The sequence below is a fragment of the Sorex araneus genome, chromosome X (assembly GCF_027595985.1).
Source record: "Sorex araneus isolate mSorAra2 chromosome X, mSorAra2.pri, whole genome shotgun sequence".
In the NCBI taxonomy this organism is placed as follows: domain Eukaryota; kingdom Metazoa; phylum Chordata; class Mammalia; order Eulipotyphla; family Soricidae; genus Sorex; species Sorex araneus.
In genome coordinates, this window is record NC_073313.1 from 87,398,421 (window position 1) to 87,411,267 (window position 12,847).

A 12,847-nucleotide genomic window follows, 5' to 3' on the forward strand; every position below is an offset into this window, starting at 1 on the left:
ACCACGCTGTTTTTTCACACAACATATATTTATTCAGAAAAAAATTTGCAATAAATTATAATAAAAAAGATGACACGGAATACGGAATTCCACTAGCAGCTTTGCTTAGTGACCAAGACATTTTGGGGAAATAGAACAATTACAGAATAAGAATCAGAAAACAGTAAAAGGGCGACTAATGTAACTTCACCATGTAGGTTTGAATCAATTCTTCCCCCAAACAACAGATGCAGGGTCCTTTCCTACCAATAGGAGCTGAACTCTTTACTTTAGAGAGGCTATGAAAGAATACGTTAGAGGTACTTAGGAATTAGCGGTTGAGTGCTGGAGGAGGCACATGAGGGAAGCAGATTTCTTATCCCCCTCTACTTAGAGATTATCTGATGTCCTTAACCCCTAGACAAATGGTTGTGGCAGTAAATTAACGGATATCATCTGACTTCTAAAGAAACAGCTAGGAAGCTGCACGCAGCACACTAACCACGTCCTTGAACATCTCAAGGTCCCAGGTTGGCAATAAACTAGAAAACGTTGCCTAGGGGACGTTCTACCCTGTCTTTGTGTTAGGATTTTGCCACAGCAATGATAATCTGCTTCTGCTGTGGCAGTTATATTGCTACTGGAGTTGACAGAAGGTTCTGCTCAAGTCCCCCATTAACTTTTTTTTTGGTTTGTTTTCTAGGCTACACCCAAGGGTGCTCAGAACATACTCCTGGCTCTGTGCTCAGGGATCACTCCTGGTGGGCTCAGGGGACCGTATGGGTTACTGGGGACCGAACAATTGAATGGCAAGTGACCTATCCCCCATACTATCACTCAGCCCCTCCCATTAACCAATTAATTCAACATCTAGCCCCTGATCTGTCAGATCTGCGGCTATTTGGCAACAATAACTTGATTCTGAGCTCCATAACTCCCCATCAGGAAAATGCTGAATCACATATTATAGGAATATATCCTTTCTTACCCCAAAGAACTCAATAAATGAGAGATGGGAGACCTGGAGAACCATTCAGCGGTGGTGTTCCCTGGTTCTCTCCTTAGATAATCTGGAGGAGTTAGGGCTCAATGCTTAAGGTCAGACAGAGAGTCTGTCTGTAAGACAAGAGTGAGTTGACTCAGTGGCTTTGAAAAAAGCAAACCAGGAGGAACTCAACTGCACTGATACACTCAGTGGTTGGTGGCTGTTTTTTCAAGCAATCTAAATTTTCAAAAAGGCTACCCCAGAGCTTAAGTAAATGAAAAGCTCAGAGGGATGTCCTGGGAGGGAGAGAAAGATGCTTGGTTGGATCCACTGCCCAGTTTCTTTTATGTAGCACTGAATAAGATGCTTGAACTGCTGGGAGCTGGTGGAATAGCTCAGAGTCAGCTTTGCTGAGGGAGAGAGATAGATATCTCCTGAGACTTCAGAGACCTCCATGTCCTCATTGGCTGAAAGGAGCAGCATCTCTAAAGAGGCCCATGGGAGATGCAGGCATTTTTTTTTGCTTATTGGGTCACACCTGGAGTAGCACAGGGGTTACTCCTGGCTCATGCACTTAGGAATTACTCCTGGCGGTGCTCAGGGGACCATATGGGATGCTGGGAATCGAACCTGGGTCGGCCGCGTGCAAGGCAAACACCTACACGCTGTGCTATTGCTCCAGCCCCCGCAGGCTTTGCTTTTGATTGTAGTGTAAGAGTTGCTCCTGAGATGGATTTCTAAGTGGGGGTGGGTGCTAGACATCCAGGATACTTATTACATAACATGTGACTATGAACAAAAAGGGACAGTAAGAAGCAAGACCTGTCAAGCACAAATATTCTTACTCCTGAAATGCTCAAAGTGCTTCCACTCTGTGATTCTCTCACAACAATGAGATGTGATCCCTAACACTCCCGAAAATTCTGCTACTAAGTATGGCAGCAGAGAGTATTTATAGGATATGGTTCCACCCAGTGCCAACATTGCAGAGACATACAGATGACATTTAGTAGAAATGCACAAATGCATGTAACAACCACATGGAGACAGTTAGGCCACACTGTTGAGGACACTCAGAGAGTCACTAACCTGACTCAGACGTCCTTTGGCATGATAAGAACTAAAAGAGTGGAGTGCAAAGAGGTGGTACAGGAAGGGGTAGGGCAAAAGTGCTTGACCATGGCCAAGCCTGAGCTATTATTAAGTAGTGCCTGTAGGCCTAGAATGGGAACATCTCAGAATCTAGACCTAGGGTGCAAAGGATTATCATGACAGCTGGGCAGGTGGGCAACAAACACATCCCCAGATAAAGGAGTGTAAATACAGATCTCTTTGTCTTATAAAGAGAAAACACATAAACACCAAAATACGGTAACTTTGGCTTGGCAATATAAGTCTAAAGGTATTCTGCTGTGTAGAATATGGTAAAGGAGGGACTAGGAAACTTTGTTTTGCACTAGAAATAGTAGATTTTGTTTTCAATGCCAACAGTTTGAGGCCCCTTTCTGTAGCATGATTTTTCATGTTATTCTAAAATACTTGGTGCAAAAGGTCTTCTTCCTCTAGAGTCTTGGAGAAAAGAAGGGGGAAGAGGCTTAGTCTTCGTCACTTCCAAGTAGAAATCCCAGAAGGAACTGGATAGCACGTTGGCGGTCACTTGGAGTCTGTCTTGCCATAAGGTTGGGTGGAGGCCTCAGGAGAAGACTAGTGAAGAGAGTAGCTAGAGGAAGAGAGAAAGGAAACGGAGGCAACCCTTTGTGAGACACATACTAAATGAAACCTTGGGGATGAGTTTTGGGGTTAGGGGATAAGGCTGGCAGGGAGTGGCAGGAGTGTGCCTGATTATTCAGAAAGTTATTAAGGAACTGTGTACACGACTGTCCTTAGCAACACCCCTGTGCCCCTTTTGTAGGAAGCAGTCTTACCAATCATGTTGGCGTTGACATTGTTATAATCAGAGAATTTTAAGAGTTCTCGGAGGAATGCCATCAAGTAACGGAAAACATTTCTGTGGCATCTTGGAAGCTGGGAAATCACCTGTTTTTTAAAAAAGAGCAAAGTGGGCAGTGAGAACAAATGAAAGGGAGGTAAGAAAAGCTGCCATAAAAGGAGTTTGTAATCCAGCCTTCATAAGACTCCTCATATCTGTCATAGCCTGACCAAATGTTAATACTGAAGCTGTCTGGTTGTACTGTTTACTAAATGACAAGGCCACATGGCCAGCCTGCATTCAAATGCATACCTCACTTCACAAACAGGTTAAGGTTAATCTGCTTGTTGCCCATTTCTCCAGGTGGGTAGTCATGGCATTTGCCAGGGGTATGGTCATCTTTGCGATGTCACTTAACATGGATGGAATTCATCCCAATACTCCGAAGTCTCGGATTCAGATGAATTCTCAGCTAGTGCACATCAAAGCATTTCAGGATTAAAAACAAACACCAAAAAATTAAAAAAAACAGGGTTCCTATTGTTTGACTGAAACCCAGTCATGAACAACTCTGTAACTGTGTATCTCATGATGATTCAATTAAAAAAGGTCCCCAAGTGTCACTCTCCCTGCTAATGTCAGATTTCCATGTACAGTTAGCCTCCTTAATCTTACCCAGAAACTGAGGTTTACACCCCATGTTTTCTGTAAACATAAATTGGGTGGTGGCACGTCTCATACGAAATCAAACAACCTAAAGTGTATGGGTCCCAGCTCTCCATGCGGGTGCTCTGTCACGGATAAGAGATGATGCCTATTGGCTGGCTTTGTAAAGTTGGTGATTTCCCCATGGGAAAGCCTGCCCCAGACATATCCCCAGAGAACGAACACACACCTGTCGGCAGATCCGGGGATCCTGAGAAGAGTCGAGGCACCGCTGATACAACTCATAACAGATGACAGGCTCTGGTAGGGCTTCCAAGAAAATGAGCAGTGCTTCCGCCACTGAGTGATTAGTGCCAGCTGGATAAACTGAAGTCAAGGGAAAGGGATTCCAGGAAAAAGGCCACGAAGAGGCCCTGTGTGTTCCGTTCTTCAAACTCCCTCACGGACTGTTCTCCTTCCTCTTTTTCAGAGAGGCCCTGTCTGGGGTTTGCTATTTCACTGGTCCAGGAATGCTGCAGCCGAATTGTGGTAGAACTGATGATGAAAGATTCTTGGGAGGCTAGACCCTGTCTGAGAGGCAGGGTAACAGAGCCTGCAGAGTGACAGTTCACACTAGATGAATCCTTGAAACTAGCTGCCATCTTCCTCCCTGTCCTAAAGACAGTACACGTGGTGGCGGGAGTAATCACTGCATGAAGCAGAACAATCGTGGTGGATCCTCCGTTCCACACTTATTAAAACGTTACTATCGCCTGATTCCGCTTAGTAAGACAATGACACAGAAAGAGGTCAAAAGTTCCCAAAAGGAAGAGAGAAACACAACGGGGTAGTCAATGGGCACTCTACAACAAAAGACAGTGATGAAGAAAAGAAAGATGGAAACACAAAAAGTCAAATGTAGATGGGAAGAAGAGTTTGGCCAAGTCCTCATCCAGCTTCTTCATCCATTTTCAAAAAAAGATACGAACTTTCTCAGGAATGCTGGTATCCAGACAGTCGATGATGTCCTCTAACTCGTCTTGCAACCCAGGTGTCTGGAACAGGTCCTCCTATGGAAGAGGTTACAGTGAATGGGACAAAGCAAAGTAATTAGGCTGACAAGCACCCCAGGTTCCAGGAAGCAGAAGAAAATAAAGGAACATATGGAATACACAGCGACGACTGGGAACAGAGAGGCAAAAATGGCACCCTTTATAAGCTTATCATCTCAATAATTTGTGTGAAATTTCATTTTAAATCAGAAAACTCTTCTCAAAGGTTTTAGCCTTTTCCTGAAGTGGTAGGGGAATAGATGGTCAGCTGTGAACTAGGTATTCCTACTTCTAGCTTCTTGCTAAGAGGAAGTAGAGTCCAGTCAGTAACATTTCAGCCTAATCCTATGGGATGCTCAGGGTGGTGTAAATGTCATCGCCATACTAAATCTTGCTTTGAAGTTGCATTACTCTTCAGTAGGCAAGAAAATATTATCTTTCAATTTGGCTCCAAGAAACTTCTTTTGTGTGGGGGAATGGGCTAGGGGTGGCTAGCATATTAGAGACAACTGAAGAGTGATGAGGACCAAGCTAAACACATGGGCTTGAAGTTTGCTTTGGATAAAAAAAATCTGCAATGATAATGTGACAGCTAAAACAGGTGTGACAGACATTTTGCACCGGTCCAGGGAAAAAAAATGTGTAACCAGGAGACATGCATAATTACTTTGAGTTTTAGCTATGACAAAGTTTTTATCATTGGCTTAGCTGAGGTACTTTACCTCGCCCATCTGTAATTAGAAATACATCCATCTGCTAAGGTGATCTAACAGTGCTATTGTACATAGGCAGCTTGGGAAAGTCAAAAGCACTCTACTGACTATCACTCTATCACTGTCATCCAGTTGTCCATTGATTTACTCAAGCAGGCACCAGTAACATCTCTATTACACTCAGCCCTGAAATTTTAGCAGCCTCTCTTTACTCATCTTTCCCAACAATTGGATGCTCTTTCAGGACCAGGAGAATGAGACCTATCGTTACTGTTTTTGGATATTAATACGCCACAGATAGCTTGCCGGGCTCTCTGAGAGGTATGTATATATTTGTTACTGTATTTGGGATATAAATACGCCACAGGGAGCTTGCCAGGCTCTCCTGAGCGGGCAATGGACTCTCAGTAGCTTGTCAGATTCTCCAAGAGGGCGAACTAGGCTATAAGATGCAGCCGCACTTCTGGGAGCTTGGTTTTATAGTCTCTGGATGTGGGTTATTGATGGGATTACACAGCACCTGGGGGCAGTTTCTGGGTGTGACTGCCTAGCTACTGTAAAATGGGGCTTCTGGGTGGAAGATACACTCTACTGACAGGCATTCTTAATTCCTGCCAGACTCACACACCTCCCAAAGTTTCAGGGCAAATCCATCAGTGCTCACTTACTTGTTGAGAGGCATATTTGAATAAGTGATCTACCAGAAGCCAGATCTCCTTGGGGATGTGAAGGGGTCTCTCACTGGCACCATCATCCAAGGGAACCATATGCAGAAGGGATTTCTCCTAATACATAAAAAGAAGTAAGAATTGAATTGGTCTCAGAACAACAACTTCTATGTGTAACAATCTCCTTCAAACTCTGCTTATGTGGGTACAATCAGAACTCCATTGTTAAGAGTTTTATGTTTTTATTACTGAGGATAGATACTACAGGACTGGAGGCACTTGGTACTTCCTGATCCCCACGGTTCAAGGCTTTCCTATTCTAGACAGGCTCACTGACCCATCAAGCATGTCATCTGGGTTTATTGTGCTTATCATGTGGCTGCATTGTAAGTTATAAATCCTTTCCAGGACGCCACTGAGAACCAGCTCTCCAGTGAGATAGTCACGGTCTGCACGCACCCAGGGACTTAAGGGCCATTAAATTACAATCGCCTGTATAGTACTTTCAGACACTAGTGCCCACACTTTTGTTGATTTTTATCCAATTCTTCTAGGTCTCACCATAAATTTACTACCATTCTCATTGTTGATTTAAATGAGATTCTTTGGATACTCCACGTTAAATCTACATTCACGAACCCCTGAATGTCAGTTTGATGGAGGTTCTGATGTTAATGCACTAAAACTCACAAGCCTCAAGATCCCAAAACAGCAAACTGAAGATGGCCTACCAAATGCTGAAAATGCTAGGAAAAGCCTAGGGTCTGAGTCCCAACTTATTTTCTTTATATTAACCACTCAACCAAGACTTTGAGGAGATCTGACATCTTGCAACTGTCTTCCTTACTTACTGTTTGATTCTCCAGAAATCATCTAAGAGAAAAAATCCAGAAGTGATGTAAATTCGATGAATAACTATACTTGAACTTGAAATTGGCTGAGGAATAAAATCAATGATCTTATATTTAGTCAAATATAAATTATATTGGGGCTGGGGGCGTAGCTCTGTGAGGCCTGGGTTTGATCCTTGATACCACCCATGCATAATATGTTATATTATATACTATTCCTAGAATAGGTTAAAAGGAATTAGAAGGAAGTCCTCAGAAAATCCTGAGTGGTGAATGGTTGAGCATTTCTGTGTCTCTTCCCCTTCCTCCATCTCCAGCTTAAATTATATATTCTCTATGTTCAAGTTTTTCTATAAGAAGTTGTGAAGACTGTAAAATTCATCTATAGCCTCTGAGCAGTAGCTTTAAGAGAAGGAAAAGAAACATCCAGGGCCAAGAAAATAGCGCAATGGTCAGGGGTGCATATGTGCCTTGCCTGTGCAGAGACCCAAGTTTGTGCCCTGGCACCATTAAGGCCCCCCTGAACAGCACTAAGTGTGATCCTGGTGGCCCTCAACACAGCCAGGCCAGGCCAGGCCAGAGCAGCACCACACTGCTGGGCCTGAGCATTGAACCATCCAACCACACCCGTCAAGTGTCACTAGGAATGGCCTCCAGTCAAGTCTCCCACCCCTCTCCCCAGCACCGCCGCTGCCCACCCAGGAAAGTTTGGGAGCCCTCCCAATTTCATAAAGGAGAAATATTTAACTACTTTGAGATCATATCATGTAGAACAAAGCTGAGGGCTCTTAATATTATGATCTTCAAAGAGCACTGGTATGCTTTTAAAGTCACTTTGAAAGGGGATAAGAAGAGAAGGAAATCTTAGTTGATTATCATTTGATATTGATTTTCTTCAAATGTATTCTGCTCCTGTTGTTTCTTAACTTGGGGTTCTTTCATTTTATGTTCATGCTCCCTAGAGCTGCCAGAATTTTTACTAGTGACCTATCTACTAGCTGTCTTTTTTGCTGTATTAAGTCCAGGTCTCCATATGATATCAGATCCAAAATATTGTCCATAATGCACTGTTAACTTTCTGGACCAAGTGCAACACATGTACATATTCTTCTAGTGGATGCCCCCAAACTTAACATCCATATATTATTCACTACTGATTCATCCAATTGTTGCTTTTCTTGTACTGAGGGATTAAGGCAACAAAAGGCACTTTCCAAGATGAAAAGACAGACCATGGCCAATGATCAACATGGAGGGCCTGGAAGTGGAGCCTTCTCAATCTTTAGAGGCTTCAAATGGTTAATGAATTTCAATAGGTTAAATTCAGTGTCAATTTTCAAATTCATGTGTGACAATACAGCACATCATCATTTTGTCTCTGAAGTCTTGAGGAAGACCTTGATAAGGAAATGTTACTTTAAAAGAAGTCTATATACAGGGGATAGGGACATTGGAGAGGGGTCAGGACATATGGTATCTGATGTGGGTTAGATCCCCAGCACCACTTGGCCTCCCGAGCACCCCTGGGTATAGCCCTGAAGGCCCTGGAGCATTCTCAGGGCGGCCCTGGTGGTCTCTGTCATTGTGGCCCAAGCAACAAGCAACACATCCTCAGGCCTGGATGGCAGAATGGTCAGGAGCGGCCTTCTGAACACTGTTAGAGAGGCTCCTGAATTTTTTTCTTTCGTTTTGGGTCACACATGGCTGCTCAAGGCTTTCCCTCCCATCCTCCCTTCCTCTTTCCTTTCCTTCCTTTCTCCCTGCCTCCTTCCCTCCCTTCTGCCATACCTGGTGGTGCTCTGGGCTTACTCCTGGCTCTGGGCTCAGGGATCACTCCTGATGGTGCTAGGGGGACTAATGGGGTGCCAGGGTCAAACCCGGGTCGGCTGCGTGCAAGACAAGCACGCTACTCACTTTACTATGGCTTTAGCACCTGATCCTGAACTATTCAAGGGAGAACAGGTACACTTTGCTCTCTTTCAGCAAGGTAAATTGGTCCCTGATAAGGACACACTTCTTAATCTTCATACTAAAAACTAAAGCACAAAAATTGTCTATTTTCTCACCATCAAACTGCCTTAAACTCTATGAAATGGAAAGTTTATGGGCAAGACTGTGTGAAAATGCTTTAAGAATATTTCTCAGTGACAGCACAGTGGGCTGGAGTGCATGCTTTTCCACATGGAGAAGGCGTGGATTCAGTCCCTGTCACTTCATGGTCCCAGGAGCACCGCCAGGAGTGGCTTCTAAGCACTGAGTCAGGAGTAACCCCAGGGCAATGCTGGGTGTGGTCAAAAACATAAAAACATTTCTCAGGCAGGGGATAAAGCTCCAAGGGCTGGGATGCATGTTGGATCTCTGGCATAACATGGTTTCTCTGAGCACACTGCTGGCTGTGAACCTACCCCCAAATAAATACATGAATAAATAATAAACAGAAACTTTCACAAGCTCATGTGTAGAGCAGAGGCACTCTCCGGGTTGACTGAAGACAGAATTGGTGAGGCACCCCGGAAAGAGAGAATTCATTAGGTCCCTTTTCTAGGCATTCAGGAGAACCCAGTAGCTTCCACGCAAATCCCAATGTCAGGAGCAATTTGACTTTATTTTTTTAATTTTAAAATATTTTATTTATTGGCTTTTTGGGTTCACATCTGGCAATGCTCAGGGGCTACTTCTGGCTCTTTACTCAGACCATATGGGAAGCCGGGGATGGAACTCGAGTTGGCCAGGTAAAAGGCAAACGCCCTACCCGCTGAACTATCACTCCGGCCTCAGCAACTAGACTTTAGAGCAGTTCTCTACTTTCCTGGGCCTTGGTTGGCTCACCTGTTAGAATGGAGAAAATATTGTCCCTTGTGTGAAGGCGGAGAGCTGGAGCAGGTGATCCTAAGGCTCTCATTCAGTTCTATGCTGGGCTCTATTTCTTGAACAAGTGTGTACCCTTTCAGTAGTGAATCACAATCACGAACACAAATCACTTTCACTGCAACAAAACCCATGTCGCCTACACTTGTTTCTTTGGGGGCATACCCGGCAGGGCTCAGGCCTTACTCCTGGCTCTGCGCTCAGATGATCATATTGGGTGCCAGTGCTATAAGCCAGGTTGGCTGCATGCAAGGCAAGTACCCTGACTACCTTTCCAGTTTTATTCTCCCTGAAAATGGAGGACAGTTAAGTAGTATCCTTCTCCTCTAGTTCATAAACTTTCAGATACTTCAAGACAGCTTCTTAGCTACTTTTTCCATTAAAATACAGTTGAATATGTATGTATATGTATATATGTATTTTTATATATATATATATATATAAAACTATCAGGATAATCTCAAGTAGTTTTTATCATTCCCTAAATATCTGTTCTATTTCATATAATTGAATCATATATTGTGACTTTTGTGACTGCTTTCTTGAACTAACATTGCTTTCAGAGTTCACCCATACTACACATGAATCAGTACTTCATTTCTCCTTATTGCTGAATAACACTGTACTGTGTGATTATATTTTATTAATCTATCAGTTATTGAACAAGCGTTTCCCTTATTCCTAAGTTCTGGCTATGTCAGATAATGCTATTATAAACATCTGTATAAAAGAAAACATACAGATAGTGAACCTTAGTTCTACAGCTTTTCATATAAAGGGTCCTAATACTTGATCGGCGTAGAAAGTATTTTTCTTGTATGTAAAACACACTTGAACACAGGGACACAAATCTGGAGCCTTGAGTCCTACTGCTCTTTATGTATTGGATCTCCATAAGTTGTTTGAGTCAGTAAATATCTTCCCTGTGCAGCAGACATAGTTAAACACAACAGGATGACTTTGACAGGATTCTCTCTTAGATCCCCAGGAAAGCCTAGGGACAAATTTCAGGGACCAGCACTCATAACCACCAATGTGCTTCATTACCTTTTCTAGGAGGTTGTCTTCTTCCTGAGAGTAGAGCAGGAAAAGAAAGTCATTGACAGACAGAAAATGATTTAAGGTTAATTCACAGAATTAGACACGGATCAGTATTATTAGAACTCACTAGCTTACTAGATAGGTAGAGCTACATGCTTTGAATAGCTTTACATTTGTCAAAAAAACTGCGACTGCTGAAAGTGGAATACATTCTCATACACTAATTTCCCACTGTGCATATCCAATGGCTGTGCAATTGACATGCGCATGCCTCGACTTTTGGCAGCTGCCAGCTAACCCGACCAAATGTCCACTGGTGTCTCCTTCGACATGCTGCTGGAGGCAGGATGCACTGTGCAGCATCTCCTCTCACTCTGATGCCCTTTCAGTGGAAAATTTGCTTGTTGAGCCTGACGGGGGCCACATGCGGAGGAGAGGGGAACTTCTTTCTCTTCTTTCACTCCTCTGGCCTGGCTAGTTCCTTAGCAATAGCCCCCATTCCTGTTCATCTCCCACACCCACTCCCCGCTTCAAAGGGCCCTAGAGTTCTCACATTTGGAGGTCCCTCTGGAATGAAAAGGAATTTCCTTTCAGACCATTGTGGGCCAGAGGATCCATCATTATCCCCTACGGTGTTTTCCTATAAGATGTGAGAGAAAAAAAGAGAGTAGCAAGGGAAAGAGAAGAGAAGGCACCTCTTTAGTTGTCTCTGTTTCTTTTGCTGTTACTTGTTTGCTCTTGAGACACACCCGGCAGTGCTCAGGGCTTACTCCTACTGGGGCTTAGGGGGCAATATGGGGTGCCGAGGATCAAACCTGGGTATGCTGCATGCACGGTGACCATCTTACCTGCTGTAGCATCATGTGGGGTTTCATCTGCGGCACCACATGGTCCTCTAAGCACCACCGGGAATGTCCCCCCAAGCACTGAGCAGACCCCCAAAATCACTTGTGTGTGCATCCAAACAAACAGACCCAAACATACCATTCAGCAACAACTACAGTGGTGACTTAGGGAGTATCTGCCACATTGTAGGAGCTGTGCTAAGTGCTCATTCACATTTAATCTGCATATATATGCAGCACATATTATTCTCATTTTACAGATGAGGGACCAGGCTTTGAGAGGACCAATTCTTTGGCCAAGGCCATGCTGTTTTCTGGTAGTTAAATGGCTAAGTCAAGATTAGTACACAGCTCTGACTCCACAGCTGTGACCGCTGAGCTCCCTATGAAAAACTCAAGCACAAGCTGACTGCTTTCTCTAGAGAGCGCGCTATCCTGTGTGAGAAAGTCTCGAGGATGTACTTCACTCTCCAGCAGGGAGAGCGATACGGTCAGGAACCCATGACAAGGCAGTCTGGTAAGTAGAAAGAGGGCAAATCTTCCTTCTGTCTCTTATTGACTATACAGGGACGTCCAGCAAGTAACTAGACTTTGCCTCGGGGTTCTTCTACAACACAGACCATGATGTTGACCTCATGGAACAAGGAAATGATCCAAGATCTAAGATCTAATAAGGGGTGGTCGGAGAATGCTGGGGCTGAATGCAGCAGAAAGGCTGCGTCTCTCAAAGCTCCTCTCACCTCCCCTGCAATTCCTGCTTGGGATCTTTGAAGTGTTACCGAGGGTCACCAAGAACGTGAAACGTGGGTCACATGTCTCAAGTCTCAAGAGTAAGAGTAAGCCTAATGTGACTGTCAGAACTATGATAGGGGCGGGGGCCGGCAGAGTACATATTTCCTGACATGTCCCTGGATAACTGCTCACTGGTTAGGTTTGTTTTAGTATTATTAGATACATTATGGATTAAACATGGCATTGTGGGTTTACCTGGACTTTAAAATACCACACTAAAGATGAGACTAAAGTAATCAAGGGTCAACTTATCAAGAGTCACAGGCTTCATTAACTGTGCACTACTTACACTAGTATAATAGCGATTATTTTTTAATGTGAAAATAATCCGGAGTGCCAAATATCTCTTTTAAGACAATTCTGGAGCAAAACCTTTCCCCATAATTTAGGACTAAAAATAGACAACCTGCCAGTCTGCAGACCTCTTGATTTTTCCGTTCCATGAATAAATGTCACATGTCAAGATGAGTCAAACTAC

General features: G+C 43.8%; 1 protein-coding gene across 1 annotated transcript in view; it reads right to left on the reverse strand.

The window, feature by feature from the left end:
- Positions 1 to 1,184: 1,184 nt before the first annotated feature.
- OCRL (OCRL inositol polyphosphate-5-phosphatase) overlaps positions 1,185 to 12,847 on the reverse strand; it is a 74,843-nt gene continuing 63,180 nt past the window's right edge. Inside the window, exons 18-24 of the mRNA XM_055119969.1 lie at positions 11,286 to 11,372; positions 10,739 to 10,762; positions 5,973 to 6,089; positions 4,525 to 4,609; positions 3,790 to 3,917; positions 2,890 to 3,001; positions 1,185 to 2,684 (exon numbers count right to left, since the gene is read on the reverse strand). Coding sequence (XP_054975944.1) covers positions 2,560 to 2,684; positions 2,890 to 3,001; positions 3,790 to 3,917; positions 4,525 to 4,609; positions 5,973 to 6,089; positions 10,739 to 10,762; positions 11,286 to 11,372 — 678 coding nt within the window. The 3' untranslated portion in view covers positions 1,185 to 2,559. The remainder of the gene's footprint in view (positions 2,685 to 2,889; positions 3,002 to 3,789; positions 3,918 to 4,524; positions 4,610 to 5,972; positions 6,090 to 10,738; positions 10,763 to 11,285; positions 11,373 to 12,847) is intronic.